The 21,134-nt window shown below is 32.3% G+C and overlaps 3 protein-coding genes across 3 annotated transcripts in view; 1 reads left to right on the top strand and 2 right to left on the bottom strand.

The window, feature by feature from the left end:
• Nucleotides 1-21,134, top strand: part of LOC127698854 (aftiphilin-like) — a 538,231-nt gene that overhangs the window by 341,692 nt on the left and 175,405 nt on the right. The window lies entirely within an intron of this gene.
• Nucleotides 820-2,628, bottom strand: LOC127698870 (uncharacterized). Its single transcript, XM_052202575.1, has one exon. It carries the CDS (start codon nucleotides 2,586-2,588, stop codon nucleotides 930-932), a length of 1,659 nt encoding a protein of 552 aa, XP_052058535.1. The 5' UTR covers nucleotides 2,589-2,628; the 3' UTR covers nucleotides 820-929.
• On the bottom strand, nucleotides 15,539-17,278 carry LOC127737149 (uncharacterized). Its single transcript, XM_052247682.1, has one exon. The coding sequence runs from the start codon at nucleotides 17,276-17,278 to the stop codon at nucleotides 15,539-15,541; it is 1,740 nt and encodes a 579-aa protein (XP_052103642.1).

Genomic DNA, 21,134 nt, shown 5'->3' with positions numbered 1-21,134 from the left:
GATACCTTAATTTTTCCATTAATACATAATTACCTAGTTGATTAGTTTTCAGTTCTTTTTATTTTCAAATTGGCATCACTGTATGCATTCAAATGTAAACATTGTAACCAATTGTAAGATAAATAAACTAAAGTGCACAGCTACGTTTTTAAAGAAATGACATCTTTTTTAAAATGAATACATTAATCCATGCACTGAAAAAAAGTAAGAATATACTTAAAACAGTAATGAAATATTCCATACAGATACAGTACTGACTTAATCAGTATCATAATGAAACAGTACTGAAGAAATCAGTACTGAAACAGTACTGACGAAATCAGTACTGAAACAGTACTGACAAAATCAGTACTGAAACAGTACTGACGAAATTAGTACTGAAACAGTACTGACGAAATCAGTACTGAAACAGTACTGACGAAATCAGTATTGAAACAGTACTGAAAAAATCAGTACTGAATTTATAGAATTAGTAATTGTACAGTTTTTGTATAATAATAAACAGTACTGAATTAATAGAAAGTATAACATTACAAGTTTTTAGTCTTGCCGAACAGTACTGATATGTACGAGGGTAGAAATGTACCAAAAAAACGTTGGTAAATTCTTGGTAGTGTAAATACAATGTGCATAGTACAAAAGCAGAAAATATCAAATTTCTAGTCTTTGAATTGAACGAGCATGGATCGAACCCACGACCTCTTACATGATATTTGAAGTTTAATCAGTGTTTACTATATGAGACAAAAAATTGTTATCGCTGCTGTAAAAATATACTATATTGCAGAAGAAGATTGCTTAAAATAATTTGGTAATTCATTAAATGAAACAGTTTAATTTTATTATTACAAAAATTACTCACACACACACACACACACACACACACACACACACACCTTTGATGAGTTAGCTACTAGCATATTACGATCTCAATCGGTGAATTTCACTATGTGCAATCTGGTTTTTCCAGAATATGAACACCCTATCATTAACTGTCCCTTTTTGTCAAAACATATACTAACTGGATCAGTGATCTCACTGTCTGAAATACAATTGCAAATGAATTGCCCTTCCTTAGATAGGACATGAATTGCATTTTTGTCTTTCTCTGCCACTAGAACCAGACCTGACAATGATGTGATAATGTCATTAGGAAAAAAATCAGATTCTGAATTGATACTTGGATGACCGGTGTATGTCCATTTTGGTTTCCCCCATTTTCCAATTACTACCACTCTTGCTTTTTCTGAATTTATGCGGTCTATCACACAAATATACCCATTGATATTTGTAGCTATTTTTTCTGGACAATCGAATAATACTTTGTCACTTTTAGTATCGCATTCAACTCGTCTCATTTTCTCGCGTATGCCGTATCTACAACCGATATTAGATAGTTCAAGAATTCCAGCAGATCCCCAATAATTAGTAAAACCTACGATGACTTCATTATATTTAGAAGAATGAATACCAGTACATCTCAGTTTATCGCGTATGAATGGTAGTGATAATTTTTCAAATGTGCCAGTATTGTTTAGGAGTCTCATGTCTGACAATAATATTTCTCCATTATAGTTTGTTATATCTGAAACCTTTTCGAAATTATGTGTACCTTTTCTATCTGCATCTACTATGTCTTTTGTGGTTACGAATTTGGAACCTGATATTGTGAAATACTTAAACTGGCTACATTTATTACTATACATAACACAAATATCATCCGTAAGAGACACTAGTCCACTTATCTCGCAGAAAAGCACGTCAAATGTGTGAATTAAAGATATTTCAGGTATCCTTATTACTGATCCCAAGACTTCTTTCATATTTTTCTCTTTTGGTTCAAGGTAAACGAGCTCTGGAGGCTGTATTTTCGAATATAATATTTTTGGTATGTCTCTTCTTATTTGTTCTACAGTAGAGAAAACTGAAGCTGGATCTTTTTTTTCTAATACTTCGTGAAGTGTATTCTTTCTCGTCTTTAATTCTTGCTCTATCTGTGAAAGTCTTTCGCGTTCTGTTAGTAATGGATTTTTTTCCGTATCCCATATACCTTCCATAACGCCTATGAGGTTTAATGATTCCTTTGTTACTGCATCTTTTATTACACTTTTCCTATTACAAATTTTCTCTTTTATATCGTTGTGTTTTGTAACCTCACCATCATCCATTTTTCGGAATTTGGCTGCTTTCTTTTCAAAAAATGGATAACATTCGTCAATTTTACGTTTTAAATCTTCGAGTAAAATGCACTTTTCTTCGTATACTTTTTTTAATTCTTCATACTGAAATGGCCGGATTAAACAAGACGAGCATAAAGGTTTATCGCAATTTATGCAGTATCTTTCAAATTTCTGATCCATATGTTTCATACATGCAATCTCCGTCAAGTCCAATTTTCCTTGTTTCTCCAATTCTTCAACATTTTCTACGTTTTGTAAAAGTACAACATTGTGTTTAGATAATTTTTCACTTTTTGTATGAATTTTTGTATTGCATATATCACAAAGATTTAAATCACATGACTGGCATTTCCAATTTATATCAGTCAACTCTTCGCGAAATTGACAGTTAGTTTGTTTGCTAGTCATTTCGAAATGTTCATTCCATTTTCTTCAAGTTTGTTATCGAGCTGCATTAACGTTTCAATAAACTGAAAATACTTAATTTATGCAAGCTCAGTCTAGTTGTTAACTAGTTTGTAATTTATCCAATTTAAATAATACAAAACTTTCATGCGAAACTAAATGTACTTGTCTTTCTTCACTGACTCAATAGAAGTTCGTGTTAGCATGTCAGTAATTAGCGCTGATAACGGAGAAATGAGATATTGCCAGCCCATTGTAATAAAAGAAAAGATAATAAATATGTCTAGTCATCATGCAAGTTATTCACTGCGTTTAAAATATCACTGACATATCATTTTCTGATAGTAGACCTGTGTGGTTGTACCTCATTCCAAAGTTTAAAAATCGAGGAGTATCTATTGTATTGTCATTTAAGACAGTTTCTCTAATTTTGTGCCAATCAAAAACCTTCCGAACTCATTGTATAAAATAATTTAATCAACGTGTGGTTGCTGGTGATCTTAGAAGATGATTGGATGAGTTTAGGGATCATAAACTTTATCAGCTCACTGGATGCATCATAATATGCTCACAGGTGTTAATGAAACTTTGTGGAATGTGGAATGCACTCGAAGGGGATTTTCGTTTAACAAAAAATGAAAATTTATTTTTTAATTATTAGAGAAACAGATTCTTTCAAAGTTACTCGTGGATTATCGAATTTATCCAATCTTGATGGTAAAATCTTAAATTTTAAAGTCCTTGCTAAGGCTCGGACTTTAAAACTGCTAATTTAACTATCACAATAGGATAAATGCGATAATCCACAGGTATCAATGTAAGAATATATATATATAACCAATCATATTTGGCTTCGGGTGTATATGATCCGTTCATCCTAATTCGACTCTTTCAAAATTCGAGAGTCTATCCTAAATTGAGGTTAATTATATGGCCTTCTAAAAACCGTTTCGATTCCTAACATCACTGAAGAGACATTAATTGTCAAAATCCGGATATGGTGTACAAATTTTTGCACCTCATGTTTGTTGTATACCATGTTTTCCGCAAGTTTCTTGTTTTCTGTTTGGTAATAAATTAATAATAAGATCCATTCTATTATATCTGGTGATCCGTTTATTTGGCAATCGTCAATGGCAGTCAGCAGAGTAGTTAAGAACAACAGTTGCTCGACCTGCTAGTCAAATGCATTTTGTTAAAAAATACTTTTTAACTTTTTTTGGTCTTTTGGAAAATGTTGTTTGTGCTGAATTTAGACCCCTCTTTCAAGAAATATGTTTTGCATGTACTCGTATAAAAATTGCGGTTTTTATCCAACGCAATAATAGGTTTGAACGTTGTTTTCAATTTAGACTTGTTTATATTTTTTCGTTTGGGCTTGTATTATATTTGCCCTCGGGTTTATATGATCCGTTGATCTAATTTCGACTCTTTCAAAATTCTATCCTAAATTGCGGTAAATTATATGGCCTTCCAAATACCGTTTTGATTCCTAACATCATTAAAGAGACATAAATTGTCGAAATCCGGATATAGTGTACAAATGTTTGCACCTCATGATTACGGTATACCATCTTTTCCGCAATTTTATTGTTTTCGGTTTGGTAATAAATTAATAATAAGATTCATTTTCATTTCGTCAATGGCAGTCAGCAGGGTTTAAGAATATTAGTTGTTCGACCTGCTAGTCAAAAGCGTTTTGTTAAAATATACTTTTTTACTTTTTTGGTCTTTTGGAAAATGTTGTTTGTGCTGTATTTAAACCCCTCTACCAAGAAATTTGTTTTGCATGCACATGTATAAAAATTGCGGTTTTTATCCAACACAATCATAGGTTTGAACGTTGTTTTAAATTTAGACTTGTTCATATAAACTAACTTATATATATTTATACCACATTTATCTTATATTGTGCTTTTTGTTTTATCTATATGTATATCAAAAATACAATTACGGATATTGTTTTGATTGAAATTTGCCGTTAAAATATTAAGGAATACCTTCCATAACGCCTATGAGGTTTAATGATTTCTTTGTTACGGCATCTTTCATTTCACTTTTCCTATTGCAAATTTTCTCTTTTATATCATTGTGTTTTGTACATATAAGTCATTCATAAAAGAATAGAAAAAGAGGTTAATACTCTTATTTCCTTGCTTTGGAACAACATAGATAAATCTACCATACCTTGAAAAACAAGGAGATGCGGTATAATTGCCAAGAAGACAAATTTTCACCAGAGTTCAAATTCGTAGATATAAGCAATTATATGTCATCATACGGGCCTTCGACAATGAGGAAAACTCATACAGTATAGGCAGCTATTACATGTATAAAAGGCGCCGAAATGGCTGTACATAAAAAACAAAAACAAAAAATCTCTTTTTTATTGAACATGTATAACTAATCTTTTTTTTTTTATCTATTCTCTATTTGTAAAATTCGTCATCGAAGGACAAGAAGTACTTTTAGGATGACGATTTAAGCAATGTTAACTTATTTGAAAATCTTGTCTTGCTGGTAATTCTGCATGTAAAAAGATTATCTTTCGATTATGATTTTAAAGATAAATGAAAAAAAGTAAGAAATAAAAATGAAAATAAAAAGTTGGATGATAGTAACTGGACAGTAGGTAGATCTCAACATTTTCATCTTTGTTGCAACCTGTCTGTTTTTCTCGACCTGTGCCAAGTTTAAAGTTAATATTCTAAACGTGTATTTTACCTCTTTGTTCTATTTTCAGCCATGTTGTTTGGTGGTTGAGGTGGTCACAACGTTAAAGCGCGAAGTGTATAAGGACCAACTTTTTGCGGTAAAATGACACTCCATATGGCAGATTACTTCCATGATACCAGAAAAGCCATCAACGAATTTACTCTTCAATCAGATCACGTATTTCTGTTGCAATATTAAACGTATCTGAGAATAAGTTTTCGGTTTAAGCACATTTGATTTGTCACTATTCTCAATCTGGTTACACAAAATGAAAACTTATATAAAAAAATTGTATTTTTCTAAAAAAAAAAGTAACTTTTCATTTTTTTAAACGTTTTACATGATTTGAAAATCAAAAGAGAGACGATGATACCAAATGTGCCTTTTCAAACTCAATAGTCGTAAAGAACTGAAAATACCATGGAAATAAACGAAAAACGTTCATAAGACATTCAACAGTATTAAAACACAAAATATATAGAAATTTAAAAAATTTAAAGACTCATACACCAAATTTGAAGGGAATAAAATTAATAGTTATCAAAGGTGACAGGCTTATAATTTAATACGCCAGACGCGCGTTTCGTCTACATAAGACTCATCAGTGACGCTCAGATCAAAATAGTTACAAAACCTTACAAGTATAAAGTTGAAGAGCATTGAGGACCCAAAATTCCAAAAAAATTTGCCAAATACTGCTAAGGAAATCTATGCCTAGGATAAGAGAATCCTTTGTATTTCGAATAGTTCATACTTTTGTAAACAGTTAATTTATAAAAATGACCATATAATTGATATCCATGCCAACACAGAAGTGCTGACTACTTGGCTGGTGATAACCTCGGGACAAAACGTCCACCAGCAGTGGCATCGACATAGTGGTGTAAATAGTTATCAAAGATACAGGCTTATAATTTGATACGCCAGACGCGCGTTCCGTCTACATAAGACTCATCAGTGACGCTCAGATCAAACAAGTATAAAGTTAAAGAGCATTAAGGACCAAACATTCCAAAAAGTTGTGCCAAATACGGCTTAGGTTATCTATGCCTGGGATAAGAAAAATCCTTAATTTTTAATACGAACCCCACCGTTGGTTATCTTTGGTGTTCCTGAACAGTTAATATTAAGTTATTAAGTAGGTCACTCTCGAGGAAAATACCAATTGGACGTGATTGTAGTTACGACAATTAGATGTCACTACGGACGTCATCACCAGTTGGTTAACTGTTAAGGATGTACACCTATGAGAAGCCAAACATTTCTAGAATTAAACTTTTTTTCTTAACCGGACTTTTGGGTTTACATAAATGTAAAAAAAAATAATTGGTGAAGAAAAAATCATATGGTGGTACACTTCTTTTTTTTTTGCTACGGCCCTTTGAAAGTACCCAATTTTGATGATTTAATTTTTCCCATTTTGCATCCATTTTTGGCTATTATCGTGAAAAAATCACAGTTCCACAATTAAACTTTTTACATACTTGCAATAAAGATGAAATGGACCAATCTGAATAAATTTAATTGAAAAAACTATAGGTAGGTGTTAATATAAGAAAGTTTAATCATATCTAGATGCTTTTTTCGTGTCATATTGACCATGCTGTCAATTTTGTAAATTTGTGATTTTTCTCTGTTTTAGAAACAAAAGGCATATTATTTCAACTTCTTTGTTATAAATGATTGAAAAAAATACATATCTAAGAAATTTGAAAAGAAATAAATGTACATGCTTTTGGAAAAAATCATGTCTTGTACCCCTCATCCATTTTCTCAAAGTTTTGGCTAAAAAGACAGACTTGATTGGTAATAGAATTTGAAATATTTATTACTCAAAATCTACTTATTGTAAATACACAATTTTTTCACAGAGTCAAGTTTGATTATAATATTTCTTAAATTCATTGCTATTTCCCACTTGTATCACATGTTTTAGAAATAATTCCAGAACGAGATTTCAACGAGACTAAAACGTTAGAAAAAGACATCCTTTACGAATATCTGTTTCACAAATGACGACGGATACGTTCCATGCAGTTGTCGCATCCACAATACCGTCTTTTTTTCCTGAATGTGACCTCCAGATTTAGACTAAAACGGGGTTTATACTTACACGAGGAACACGACGGGTGCCATTTATGGAGCAGGATCTGTTTAATCTGAGATCAACCCCAGTTTTTTGTCGTTTCGTATAGCGCATTCTTTAGTTTTCTATGTTGTATTTTGCATACTGTTGTTTGTCTTTTGCGTCCTTTTCGTTTTTGCTGTATTTTAATCTTTGTATGAATTTTGAATGTGTGTATTGCATACATTCAAAAACCTTTGGATTTTGCCATATTATTAGGGACTTTCCTTTTTGAATTTTCCTCTGAGTTAAGTATTTTTGTGATTTTACTTTTTTTCACATGACAGGCAATGACATTTTACATCAGTCGACTCTTCACTTACCTGACAGTTTCCATATTTGTTTGGCATTTTTCACTAATTCACCCCATTTTGTTATAGAAGTTTCTTTAGCATCATGAATTAATTTATAGAAAATTCTACAATTAAAAATGTAAGTGAGTAACTTTTTGTCGTATACAGCCCTTTTCATGCAACTAATCGTTACCTACCTGTTGTTGTCATTGTAATCACCGCAGTCATACACCATATTTGTTTGTTTTTATAGTGAATAAGATTATAACACAATCTTGACTGCTGTATCCCTATTTTTGATATGTTAACCTATTATGTCTGTTTGTTATGTTCACACGTCGTTGTCAATATAATGGAATTTTATGCAACTGTCATACAAATGAGAGGTTTAGCTAGCCATTTGTTTAGGGACTTTCCATTTTGATTTTCTTCGGAGTTCGGTATTTTTGTGATTTTACTTTACACAACAGAATAAGTTGATTACAGTAAAGTCAGATTTTTTCGATTTAAAAAAAAATATAAAATAAATTTACAATTTCAAAATGTGTGATACTTTTTGCCACTCGCCAAAATGTAGAAATTTAAGGAGAGTTCGTTAATTGATTTACATGTGTTTTTTGGGGGTTTGGTTTCTTGTGAACTCATTCAGCATATGCAGTGAACTATGGTTTATATCTTCTACGTTATTTGTTCTCTGGTGGAAAGTTGTCTTATCGGCATTTTTACCTCATATTCTCATTATAACATTAGTTTACTTATATTAACAAAAATATAGACTTTTTTAAATACTTTGCCAAAATGTAACTTAATTGCATTTATTCAGAAATATAGTTCACACGTTTAGGTCACCGATCTGCTTTTCTGGCTGCAGGATGTACCTGAGTATCATATTTGAGAAGTACTGTAAACAAGAAAAGCACTATCATGTTCCTCGAAATGAAACTTAATGTTAGAATCTTAAAAAAAATAATATGCCAAAGAAAAACGTTTTCTTGTTATGAAACAACAGATACATTATATAAACCTAAGTATCTCAACCTAGTTATAACACATTTATATTTTCGTGCATGATTCAAACAATTTACAGTTATTGTAAAAAAAAAAGTGACAACCATAGTAAAATGAAATTAAACAAGTTTCTTCCAGTGAATTAAAAAAATCCAATCAATAATTTTCATACCACTGATAAAGGATTGTTAATCCCTAATGTTATCATCAGCTCAGAAGTCAGATCTTCCGTACTGAAACGGTTATGAAATTCCTTTTCTTAAATTTTACGTTCATAAATTGAGAGATTACTCCACCAGATCTTCGATATTTTTGGCTTTTGAATATTCATTTTTGTTGTATGTCACTTCATGTTCCCATGTATCTATTAACACGTTTTTAATATCTAAATTATTTAATTGTTTTATATGTTGTTTATAAAAGCGAGACGGAATAACAAAAGTGACACTCAAACTCGAATATTAACTGACTATTCCATGGGAAAAGCTACAAAACACAACATAGAAAACTAAAGACCGAGTAACAAGAAACCCACCAAACCAAAGTCGAAATGGATTTCAGATGATCCGGAAGAGGAAGCAGTTTCTGCTCCACATTTGGCACCATTCATGTTGCTCATTTAAGTACGCATTCGGTAAAAAGTATAAATCTGTGATGTCCCATTCATGAGGAGGACAGGATTGTAGTTATCACAATTGAAGCATAGCCGTCGTCATCTGTGAAACAGATATTCCATAATGGCTAAGAGTTTAAGGGTTGGTCTTTTTTACTCTTTTACGTTGTAATTTGTAATTTGGAGTATAATCGGTGTTGACTCTATGATACAAATTTACATTCTGCGGATATCAGGATTATCAATTAATATCAAACATACTACACACATACTAAAAAAATAAATTTCCCAATATACACATTTTCAATCTATTCTGATATAAATAAAACGCGCTGTGAGCTGTTGCTCACTTTGGTGTCAATCAATGAAATCCACAATATGCAGCGTAGTTTCCTCAGAGTCTGAACAACCGAGAATTAGCTATCCCTTTTTGTTAAAACATATACTAACAGGTGCAGTTATTTCAGTGTCTGAAATACTATTATATTATAAATTGCCCATCCTTAGAAAGGACATGAATTGTATTTGTACTTTTGGTTGCCCCCATATTCCAATCACTAAAATGCGCCCATGGTTTAAATCCATATGGTCTATTAGCATTTTTAGTTATCTTTTTCGGTAGAGTAAATAAAGTAGTGTAACTGCTTCCACCGCATTCAATCTTCCTAGTCTTGCTAGTATTGTCAACAGAATGGATATCGTCAACTTGAAGAATCCCAGTAGAAGATACATTGTATCTTTTAAAACCTATGATAATTTCATTAACATTAGTAGCATGCATACCACAAAGTGTCAAGTCTTCATGTGTTGTCGACAATGATTTTTTTTCAAATTTTCCATTACTTTTAAGCCTTCTCATTTGAAATGAGTCATCAGACAGTAAAATTTCTCCGTTACAGTTTGTTATATCCAAAATATTCACAAAAGGATTATATCTTACGTTTGTTTTTGTTACGTCTTGTATTTCATTTGAAATTACAAACTTACAACCTGCTATTGTGAAAAAGACAAATCTGCGGGAGTTTCTGATAAACATAACAAGGATGTCATCATTAAGAGAAACTATTCCACTTATCTCGGGAAAATCAACCTTAAATGTCTGGATAAAAGTTATTTTGGATATTTTAAGTACTGATCTCAAGACTTTTCTCGTAAAACTTTCTTTTGGCTGAATGTAAATCAGTTCAGGGGGCTGTATCTCCAAAGACAATTTCTCTGGTATGTGTTTGCTAATGTTTTCTACAGTTGAGAATACTAAAGTTGGCTGTTGTTTTTCTATAACCTCAAGAAGTGTAGTTTTTCTTGTCTTTAAATCTGGTTCTGTCTGAAAAAGTCTTTCGCGTTCTGTTACTACTGGATTGTTTTCCGGATCCCATATACCTCTCATAACTTCTTCAAGTTTAAATGCCTCCCTAGTTACCGCATCTTTAACTTCATTTTTCCTATTTGAAATTTTCTCTTTTATGTTGTGATTTGTGACCTCGCAATCGTCCATATTTCTAAATTTCGCTGCTTGCTCTTCAACGAAAGGGAAACATGCGTCAATTTTTCTTTTTAAATCTTCGAGTAAAAGAATTTTATTTTCATATACATGTTTAAGTTCCTCATACTGAAATGGTCTGATTAAACATGACGAGCATAACGATTTATCGCTATTCAGACAGTATGATACACATGTCTTATCCGTATGTTTCGAACATGAAATCTCCTTCAAGTCCACTTTTCTTCGATATTTCAAAATCCTCAATATTATCTCCATGCTGTAAAGGGAAAGCCTTGTGTTCAGATAAATGTTCAATTTTTGTCTGAATTTTCGTATTACGCGTACATAAATCACATAGATTCAGACACATGACTGAATGCCATTTTACAACATCTGGTTCCTCACAAACTTTGCAGTTTGCATATTTGCTAGCCATTTTCAAATGATCACCCAATTGTCTTCATTTTTGTTTTCGAACAGCATTTAATTTAGTTAAACTAGAATTAAGCTGAAAAAATTCCGTATTTTCAAAATTCGTTTAATTCTATAAATTTAAACGTGTAAATGTCTTATGTCAAATCTACTGTCTTTCTTCGCTGTCACAAAAGATGTCAGTATAACCATGAAAGATATTAACAAAGGATAGATAGATATACTGCGATTGTAATTAATCAAAATAACTTGAATTTGGTGAAAGTCCACATGCAACAAGTGCTTTACGCTAAAAGATATTATGTACAGACCATTATCAGATTGAAGATAATTAAAAAGCGTGATTGTACTTTTTACCCCTTGAATCGAAGGTCAATATTCCAGAAATTGCCTTTTGTCTCTTTTGGATCGACATACGTTCACTGGGATTTATTTAATAAATGGATGGAAATTGGGAATGTGTCAAAGAGACAACAACCCGACCAAAGAGCAGAAAACAGGCGAAGGCCACCAATGAGTCTTCAATACAGCGAGAACATCCCGCACCCAGAAGCGTGCTTCAGCTGGCCTCTAAACAAAAATGTGTACTAGTTCAGTGGTAATGAACGTCATACTAAACTCCGAAATATATAAAAGAAACTAAAATTAAAAATCTAATTAAAAGACTTACAAAGGCCAGAGGCTCCTGACTTGGGACAGGCGCAAAAAATGCGGCGGGGTTAATCATGTTTTTTTTTAGATCTAAACCCCCCCATCCCTCTAGCCTATTTAAGACAATATTATAAAAAAATATATATTTATTTTTAAAAATTGGACAGAATGCCGTTTATTAGTTTTTTTTTAAACTTAAACTGAAAAAAGAAAGTGAATGGGATTCATAGAAATAGAAAACAATTATTTTTTAATAAATATATCTGAAAATAATTCTTATGAATATTTTGAAGAAAAAAATAAGAAAAAGAGTTCACTCCTATACTCGTTCGCTTACTATGTAAAACAAAGGATCGAAACCTCAACTTATGAATTAAAGTTTTTAGATATTAAATCATTAGATAAAGGTACCGTTTGTTTTGTAAAAACAAGTTAATGCTTGATTTTTTTTAAATAATGTAAATTTCTTTTATACAAAAAGGCCCCACTAATTGCATCACAATGTGATCATTTCTGTAAACATCTGGAGCAATATGTATGGTAAACTGCCAGTGATTGCTCACTTTATTTACAGCAAAATGTCTGGTTAGACCCTATAAATGCTTAGAAAAAGTTGTCTTTTCTTCTTAAAATCATATCTTTCATTTATGTTTAAAATCATAGTTCCGGAAATCAGTTATAAATCTAATGTGTTAAACTTAAATTGGTTGCAAAGATTCTCAAATAAAACACAATGAACAAAATTCGTTCCTTCGTAAACTCTTCTCAGCTCCTGTTTGCGATTATTACTGTCCTTTAATTTGTATTGGACTGTTCCCTAAGGAGATTGCCAATCTGCTATGAGAATATTTTGCTGGTTTTGTGTAAATCTGTTTTTAGCGGACTTTCTCGTGTTTTGCTGTTTATTTGCAAATCCATTATTAGTTGACTTTCTCGTGTTTTGCTTGAAATTTAAATATTTTGTTGTCTGTCTCGGGTTTTGTTTCGATATATCTGATAATAGTTACGGCACAAATTTTACTGCACCAGATGCATATTTCGACAATTCATGTATCTTTGGTGATAGTTTAAAATGGGAATATCCATGGGTTTTGTTGAATTTTACATGTTTGTTAACTCATCCTAATAAATTGAATCTTTTTAATCTTACATTGTGTTAACTATCACGTTGTTGTGAATCTAAATGCTTACTCCAAATGTTTATTGAAATGTATCGTTTGAATATCTAAACATTTGGTTGATTATCAAGTGTCGCATCTAAATATTGATAAAACAATCTATAAAACAAAACAAAAGTTGACCCTCACAACGCATTTTCTAGAAAAGAAATGTTGCCACTACAGTACAGGGAAATGTAAAATATTTGTTATGTATTAAGTTACAAAGTCTTGTTTGATTAGATACTTAATTAATTAGCCGATATTCAAATCTCGGAAATGAATTTACAACATATAAATCAAGTCAAACAAAATAAAAAATAAGGAAGTCGACAAGGGCATCGATAGGGTTAGTAAGTCGAAGAAGAGTCAGCATACATGGATTTCTGACACGCGTGTTTTGGCTATTACATATATTTGCCTTTAAGCAGAACCAGCTCAAAAGGTTAAAAAAACATCTGGCCCATTCAGAAAGATCACAAGACAGTGGTACATATTTTAAACAAAATAATTCCGCACAAAGCTGTAACTTTGTCAATACTCAAAGGAGCATTGGCTACGAACAATTAAATTGCAATTCTTTATAATTGTCTCTAATTTGTCATTTGACCTTCAATTTACCTAGTGATCCCTTAGCTAAAAATTGGTTACGCGTGTACTAAGAGTTTTTAGGTATTATAAGGGAAATAATGGCAACATAGAAAATGAAGTTGACTGATTCAATCCATAAAAAAAACTCATTCTTATACAGGTAAAAACGATACTAACATGCATTTTGAACCACTAACATGAAATCAGATATAGACAAATTCATTTTGCACGTGTTTGCTATCTATGTATGTTTACATCCATGTTTATATTAGTTTATATGACCGTCGACAGTCTCTTAGGGTCATCTTGATGGACTGTGCTAACAAAACACACGAAATACTGATATTCGAGTCCATGCATTGTCACTTGTTTTTTTTTAGTTTGATCTAAATCAAATGTGAGAAATTGAGTATAACCGATGAATATGAATTTGACAGTTAATGCCACTTTAAAGTGCTTGGTTAATTATGATATCAAATGAAAGCTAAAGAACTTGAAGTTTCTGTAGAATCCATGTTGACAGTTTCTGTTGAATAAGACATTTATAACATATGTAATCAAATTATAGGGACATATTTGCCCTGTTGCTAAGATTAGGGGTATTTTTTTGTACTAACAAACCTCAGGTAACCAATGCACTCAATAAAAGGTATTTTGAACTTATCAGCACAATTCCGGATAAAGTAAAATTTCGAGATGAACTTTATTTGAACATAAAACAAAATAGTTTTGCATGCTTGAAATTGCTGAATTTAACATAGAAAGCAATCGGGCTATAAATTATTTATGTAAACTATGCTTACCTTTCCATGGAACCGCGTATCACTTGCAACCAAAGTGTTTTGTTGATCAGATGTGTACACATCTTTCTGTATTATAGCTTTCTTGTGTTTGACCACTTTTAGTATGCTGAAGAATTTTTATATTTTGATTGACGTATTGGTAATTTTTCAATGTTTTGAAACGTATTTCACATTCAATTTGGTAAGTTCAAATAATGCTGACGCTTTTTGATAATACAATGCTGAGTCTGTCAAGTAATGTTCTTAAATTACAATCCGCTTTCGCTTTGTGCTGACGTTGTGTATCTTTTGATTTACTTTATAGTTTTCCCTTGAATGTCTTTGTACTTTTATATTTATTTTTGTCGTATGACTCATGACGTAGCTCGGTATTTGTTCATCAAGTTTTGGGGTTTTGGGGTTTTGAGAGTTGCTGATGTGGATGGATCCAGAGGTTCTAACTGAATGCTTGAGGTTATTATTGTGTTGTTTTCATTTTATATACCTCTATACATTTGATTTGATTGGTACTCTATCGGAAAAAATGCATATGTCATCATATATTAATATACTGTATAAACTATCAACTACAAACACTTTTTTGTTTACGTCTTTGTCAGATTTAAATGTATGTTTTTTGAAACGTTAACAAATAATGTCTGTTTGGGTTGCTCACCAATTTTTTCAATATAACGAATGTTTAAACAACTGTCATACAAGTAGAAGTTTTAGGTAGCTTTAAAACCAGGTTTAAACCACCATATTTTTCTCAAAACGCCTATACTGACCCTTTATACTAAGTCAGGCATATGCCAGTTGTTGCTTGCAGTTCGTTCTGTTGGTTGATATAGCGTTTGATTTTTTCAGGTTTAATAGATTTCCCCATTTTTTAACATACCTTGGTGTTTGTTTTTTGGCTAATACCTTTTTTTGTAGCAAAATTTAGCAAAAGATAATGTACGTGTGCTAGACGTCACAATGGAATTTGTAAAATCAATTTTATTTTGAACGAAGTTTTGAATTAAAACGAACATTTCTTTAGAAATATTCATTAAAAACGTAAAACCATGATGTTTAAACATGAAGTGTTCCTTTCTGAAGTCTCATTCTATGAATTTCACAATATGTAACTTTGTTGTACGAGAATCTGAACAACCAATCATTAACTCTCCCTTTTTGTTAAAACATATACTAACAGGCGAAATTATTTCACTATCTGATAAACAATTACATATGAACTGCCCATCCTTAGAAAGGACATGAATTGCGTTTGTCGTTTCCTCAGACACCAGAACCAGACCAGATGATGTTGTAACAATGTCACCGGGATCAAAATCTTCTGCTTCAACTTCGGTTTCTTCATCATCTTCGTCTTCTCCATTATCTTTTCTTTCTTCTTTTTCTTTTGCTGCTGCTGATACTGGATTAAGGCTTCGATGGCCACTGTATGTCCATTTCGTTTGTCCCCATTTTCCAATCGATACTACTCTTTTAGAAAAGCCTAACTGATCTATCACAAAAATATCTCCATTGTTGTCTGTAGTTATCTTTTTTGGTAAAGTGAATATATTTTTGTCGCTTCCTCTATCGCATTCAACGCGTCTTATCTTGCTTGCATAATTGGTATCGGTTATTTCAAGAATTCCAGTAGAATTCCTCTCGTTATTGGTAAAACCGACTATAATGTCATTATCATTTACAGCGTGAATACAATAAAATGTCAGTTTATCGTATGTAAACGACAGTGATATATTCTCAAATGTGCCATTATTTTTAAGGCGTCTCATTTGAAATGTGTCATCGCATAATAAAACTTCTTCGTTATAGTTTGTTATATCCAAAATCTTCACATATCCATGTCTGTCCTTTCTGCTTTGATCAACTATGTCATTTTTAGTAGTTACAAACTTTAAATCAGATATGGTGAAATACTTAAATTTGCGAGAACGTTCATTATACATAACGCATATGTCATCATTTAGAGACACTAATCCATTTATCTCGGGAAAATTAACCTCAAACGTCTTAATCAAAACGGCTTTAGGTTTATTGATAATTGATCCCAATATCTTTTCCATATTAACATCTATTGGCTCAATATAATACAGTTCTGGAGGTGTTACTTCCAAAACTGATTCCTCTGGTATATCTCTACTGATGTTTTCTGCAGTTGAAAAAACTAAAGCTGGCTCTTGAGTTTGTGTCGCTTCGTGAAGTACATTTTTTCGGGCCTTTAAATCTTGTTCTACTTGACAAAGTCGTTCACGTTCTGTTTTTAGTGGATTATTGTCCGCATCCCATATACCTTTCATAACTTCTACTAAGGCTAAAGCTTCCTTTGTTACTGCATCTTTTACTTCATTTTTCCTTTTAAAAATTTTCTCATTTATTTCGTTGTGCTTTTCGACCTCATCATCATCCCTTTTCCTGAAATCAGCCGCTTTCTCCTCAAAGAATGGGTAACAATCGTCAATTTTACTTTTCAAATCTTTGAGTAGAAGATATTTTTCTTCGTATACTTTGTTTAGTTTCTCATACTGAAATGGTCGGATTAAACAAGAGGCACATAGGGATTTGTCGCAATTAAGGCAGTATGTTACACATTTCTGATCCATATGTTTCGAACAAGCAATCTCCTTCAAGTTCACTTTTCGTAGATTTTCCAATTCCTTAATACTTTCTCCATCTTTTAGAAGTTCGACCTTGTGTTCAGATAATTTTTCACTCTTTGTATGAATTTTTGTATTGCATAGATCACAAAGATTCAGATCACATGACTGGCAATGCCAATTCACATCCTCGGATCCTTCACAAAATTGACAGTTTGCATATTTGCTAGCCATTTTTCAGAGGTTCATCCCATTTTGTCTATATTTGCTTTTTTAGCTAGAGTGTTATTTTATAGAAACATTCTATTCATGAGCAAATAATCTAGTTCCTAAACACGTTTGTCTGGTATCTATTCGTTTATTATATTGTATATGTCTTATCTGAATCTACCTGTGTTCTTTATTGATTTGATAAAATTCCACGTAATGCACTTGCGTCAAACATTATAGATAAAGTTGACAATAGTGAAGTAAGATATTGTCATTTTGATAAAATCAAATAAAATAAATTTGCCTTATAACCATTCTACATTTGAACTGTGTTTAAATATATGAGTGATTTTTATTTCAGTGTGTGTTGTTGTTCTTTCGCTACTTGCTCCGAATACATGGTTGTAGGAGTGTCAATTTTCTTTGGAAAATGCCTATTCCAAATAAGGAATATGATAGTTGTTTTTTATTTCTTTTGTTGGTTTATATAGTCTACGCTTAATATGTCAGGTTTCATGGACTTCTCCCTTTTAAAATTTACCGTAAAGTTCGGTATTTTTGTTTGTAAGTTATTGATTTAAGAACGTTCTTTTCGGTTTCTTTTATATGACTGCATACTTATCTGCCAATTAGTGAAGTTAGCACGGCGGTATTGAAAGTGAAAACAAATATACGTATATATATATATATATATATATATAAGTGCCTATAAATAGCAGCACATGACATACAAATCTATGGGAGTGTGGATTAATCAGTACAGAGATTAATTCAATTACACAAATAAAATTATAGATTGCCTAACAATGTAATTTTAACACACTATTTAGTATGTAAATATAAGAATGTTTAAAATATTTACAAAATGATGAAAATAAACGCAATATTTCGCTAGACTAACTAGCTTTATCAAGCGTGCATCTATCCAGGTGAAATCGGATGTAGATGATAAGAAACTTTTGCAGCTCAATGTATATGTTGCACTTGAATTAAGCTGCCTTGAAAATAATACATAATTTGGATGAAGTTCAAGATTTTTACAAAATTGGTAGTTGAAGTTAGCAACGTCCATTGGCCAATATTACAGGATAAAAAGGGCGATGCTGTGTACTAAATTATTCTTTATCTTTCCTGTATCTTTTCTCATCTTTTTCGTTAAGACCATCAGGTTCTAAAGTGTGGAGTTGGTGAATCCAAAAAATTTTCCTTCTCCTTCTCGCCGTGGTGTCCCACTCGGTGTTGACTTCTATGATTTGGAAGGTAACATTATCAAAAGAATGTTTCGTTGAACGAAGATGTCTTGTGAGAGGACAGTTTTTGTTGGTTTTGTACCATGAACGATGGTTATTGAGCCGAATATTAAATTTGTCCATTGTTTCTCCCACATACTGAATGCCACATGTGTCACATGTTAATATATAAATTGAGTTCTCCGTTTTACAGTTGGAATTTGAGTAGATGGTATAATTTTGTTTAGTAACGGAGCTGATGAAAGAACTGCTTGTATTGGCAGCTTTACAACACAAGCAGTTCCTTCGACCACATTGTTTGTAGCAACCGGGAGATGGAGTAGGCTGCTTTGCTAATACAGATGTCACTAATTTGTCACGGATGTTTTTAGGTCTTCTGAAGGCCATGACTGGTGGTGAGGAAAATACTTTTTTAAGATTTGAATCATTTTCTATAATTTTCCAATGCTTCTGAACAATGGAAGACACATTTTTAAAATCAGGATGGTAAGTGAGTACAAGGGGTGTTCTGTTAGCTGCTTTATTCTTATCTTTGTACTCTAGAAGTTCTTGGCGACTAGTTTTGTTTGCTCTTTCGAAAGCGCTATCAATGATGTTGTTATTGTATCCTCGAACAACTAGATGTTTACGTAGTTGTCCAAGTCTAGCATATTGCGTATTTTCAGTAGAGCATATTCTCTTGATTCGCAATGCCTGGCTGAATGGGATGCCACGGGAGCAGTGTTTAGGATGGCAACTTTTAGGAGAAAGGAATTGATGTTTGTCCGTTTGTTTGGTATGAAGGTCCGTTATAATGGTTCCGTTCTTGATGTAACTCGTAGTGTCGAGGAAGTTTATTTTCTCCATAGATGATTCATATGTAAATTTTATTGAATGGTGGAAAGAGTTACAGTGTCCTAGAAATTCATTAAGATGTTCTTGTGAATCTGTCCATTTGAAATCAATATCGTCAATGAATCGGAACCATGATAAGGGCTGGTATGGAGCACTAGCCAAGAGGCGTTTTTCAAGTTGGCCCATAAATATGTTGGCATATGACGGGGCCATTTTTGTGCCCATACTAGTACCGTCTATCTGGAGATAATGTTTTTCATTGAAAGAGAAGTTGTTGTTCTCTAGCACTAGTTTCAGAAGTGTAACAAGGCACTCAGTTGGAGGATTTTTTTCACTACGAGTGTTCCATACCTCTTCACACGCTGCTATTCCTTCGTCTTGTGGAATGTTGGTATATAAAGAAGACACGTCCATGGATGCAAGTATAGTATTGCTTGGTAGAGGATTGAGGCTTTCCATTTTCTTTAGATAATCAGTCGTATCTTGGATGTAAGAGGGTAGTTCTTTCACATGAGGTCTTAGATGATGGTCTAAAAATTCTGATATCTTTTCAGTTGGATGACTATTTGCTGAAACAATTGGTCGACCTGGATTGCCCGTTTTATGTATTTTAGGCAACATATAGAATCTTCCGGCCTTTGCTTCGTTCTCAAATTATGTATTATTTTCAAGGCAGCTTAATTCAAGTGCAACATATACATTGAGCTGCAAAAGTTTCTTATCATCTACATCCGATTTCACCTGGATAGATGCACGCTTGATAAAGCTAGTTAGTCTTGCGAAATATTGCGTTTATTTTCATCATTTTGTAAATATTTTAAACATTCTTATATTTACATACTAAATAGTGTGTTAAAATTACATTGTTAGGCAATCTATATATATATATATATATATATTTATCCAACGCAATCATAGGTTTGAACGTTGTTTTCAATTTAGACTTGTTTATATATATATATATATATATATATATATATATATATATATATATATTCTCCGCAAGTTCATTGTTTTCTGTTTAGTATTAAATTTAAAATTAAGATCCGTTTGTTTGGCAATCGCCAATGGCAGTCAGCAGGGTTTAAGATTATTTGTTGTTCGACCTGTTAGTCAAATGCGTTTTGTTAAAATATACTTTTTCACTTTTTTGGTCTTTTGGAAAATGTTGTTTGTGCTGTATTTAGACCCCTCTAACAAGAAATTTGTTTTGCATGCACACGTATAAAAATTGCGGTTTTTATCCAATGCAATCATAGGTTTGAACGTTGTTTTCAATTTAGACTTGTTTATATGTATATATATATTGTTGGGCTTTCCAAATACCGTTTCGATTCCTAACATCACTGAAGAGACATTAATTGTCGAAATCCGGATATGGTGTACAAAAACCTTTGCACCTTTTTTTTGCGGTATATCATCTTCTCCGCAAGTTTATTGTTTTCTGTTTAGTATTAAATTTAAAATTAAGATTCATTTATTACATCGGTGATCCGTTTATTTGGCAATCGCCAATGGCAGTCAGCAGGGTTTAAGAACATCGACAGATGGTATACCACAAACAAAGGTGCAAAGATTTTTGTACACCATATCCAGATTTCGACAATTAATGTCTCTTCAGTGATGTAAGGAATCGAAACGGTATTTGGAAGGCCATATAATTTACCTCAATTTAGGATAGACTCTTGAATTTTGAGGAGTCAAAATAGGATGAACGGATCATATAAACCCGAAGGCAAATATAATACAAGCCCAAACGAAAAAATATAAACAAGTCTAAATTGAAAACAACGTTC

Source organism: Mytilus californianus, unplaced genomic scaffold, assembly GCF_021869535.1.
Source record: "Mytilus californianus isolate M0D057914Y unplaced genomic scaffold, xbMytCali1.0.p SCAF_4, whole genome shotgun sequence".
Taxonomy (NCBI): Eukaryota; Metazoa; Mollusca; class Bivalvia; order Mytilida; family Mytilidae; genus Mytilus; species Mytilus californianus.
This window is presented reverse-complemented; position numbering and strand designations above follow the sequence as displayed.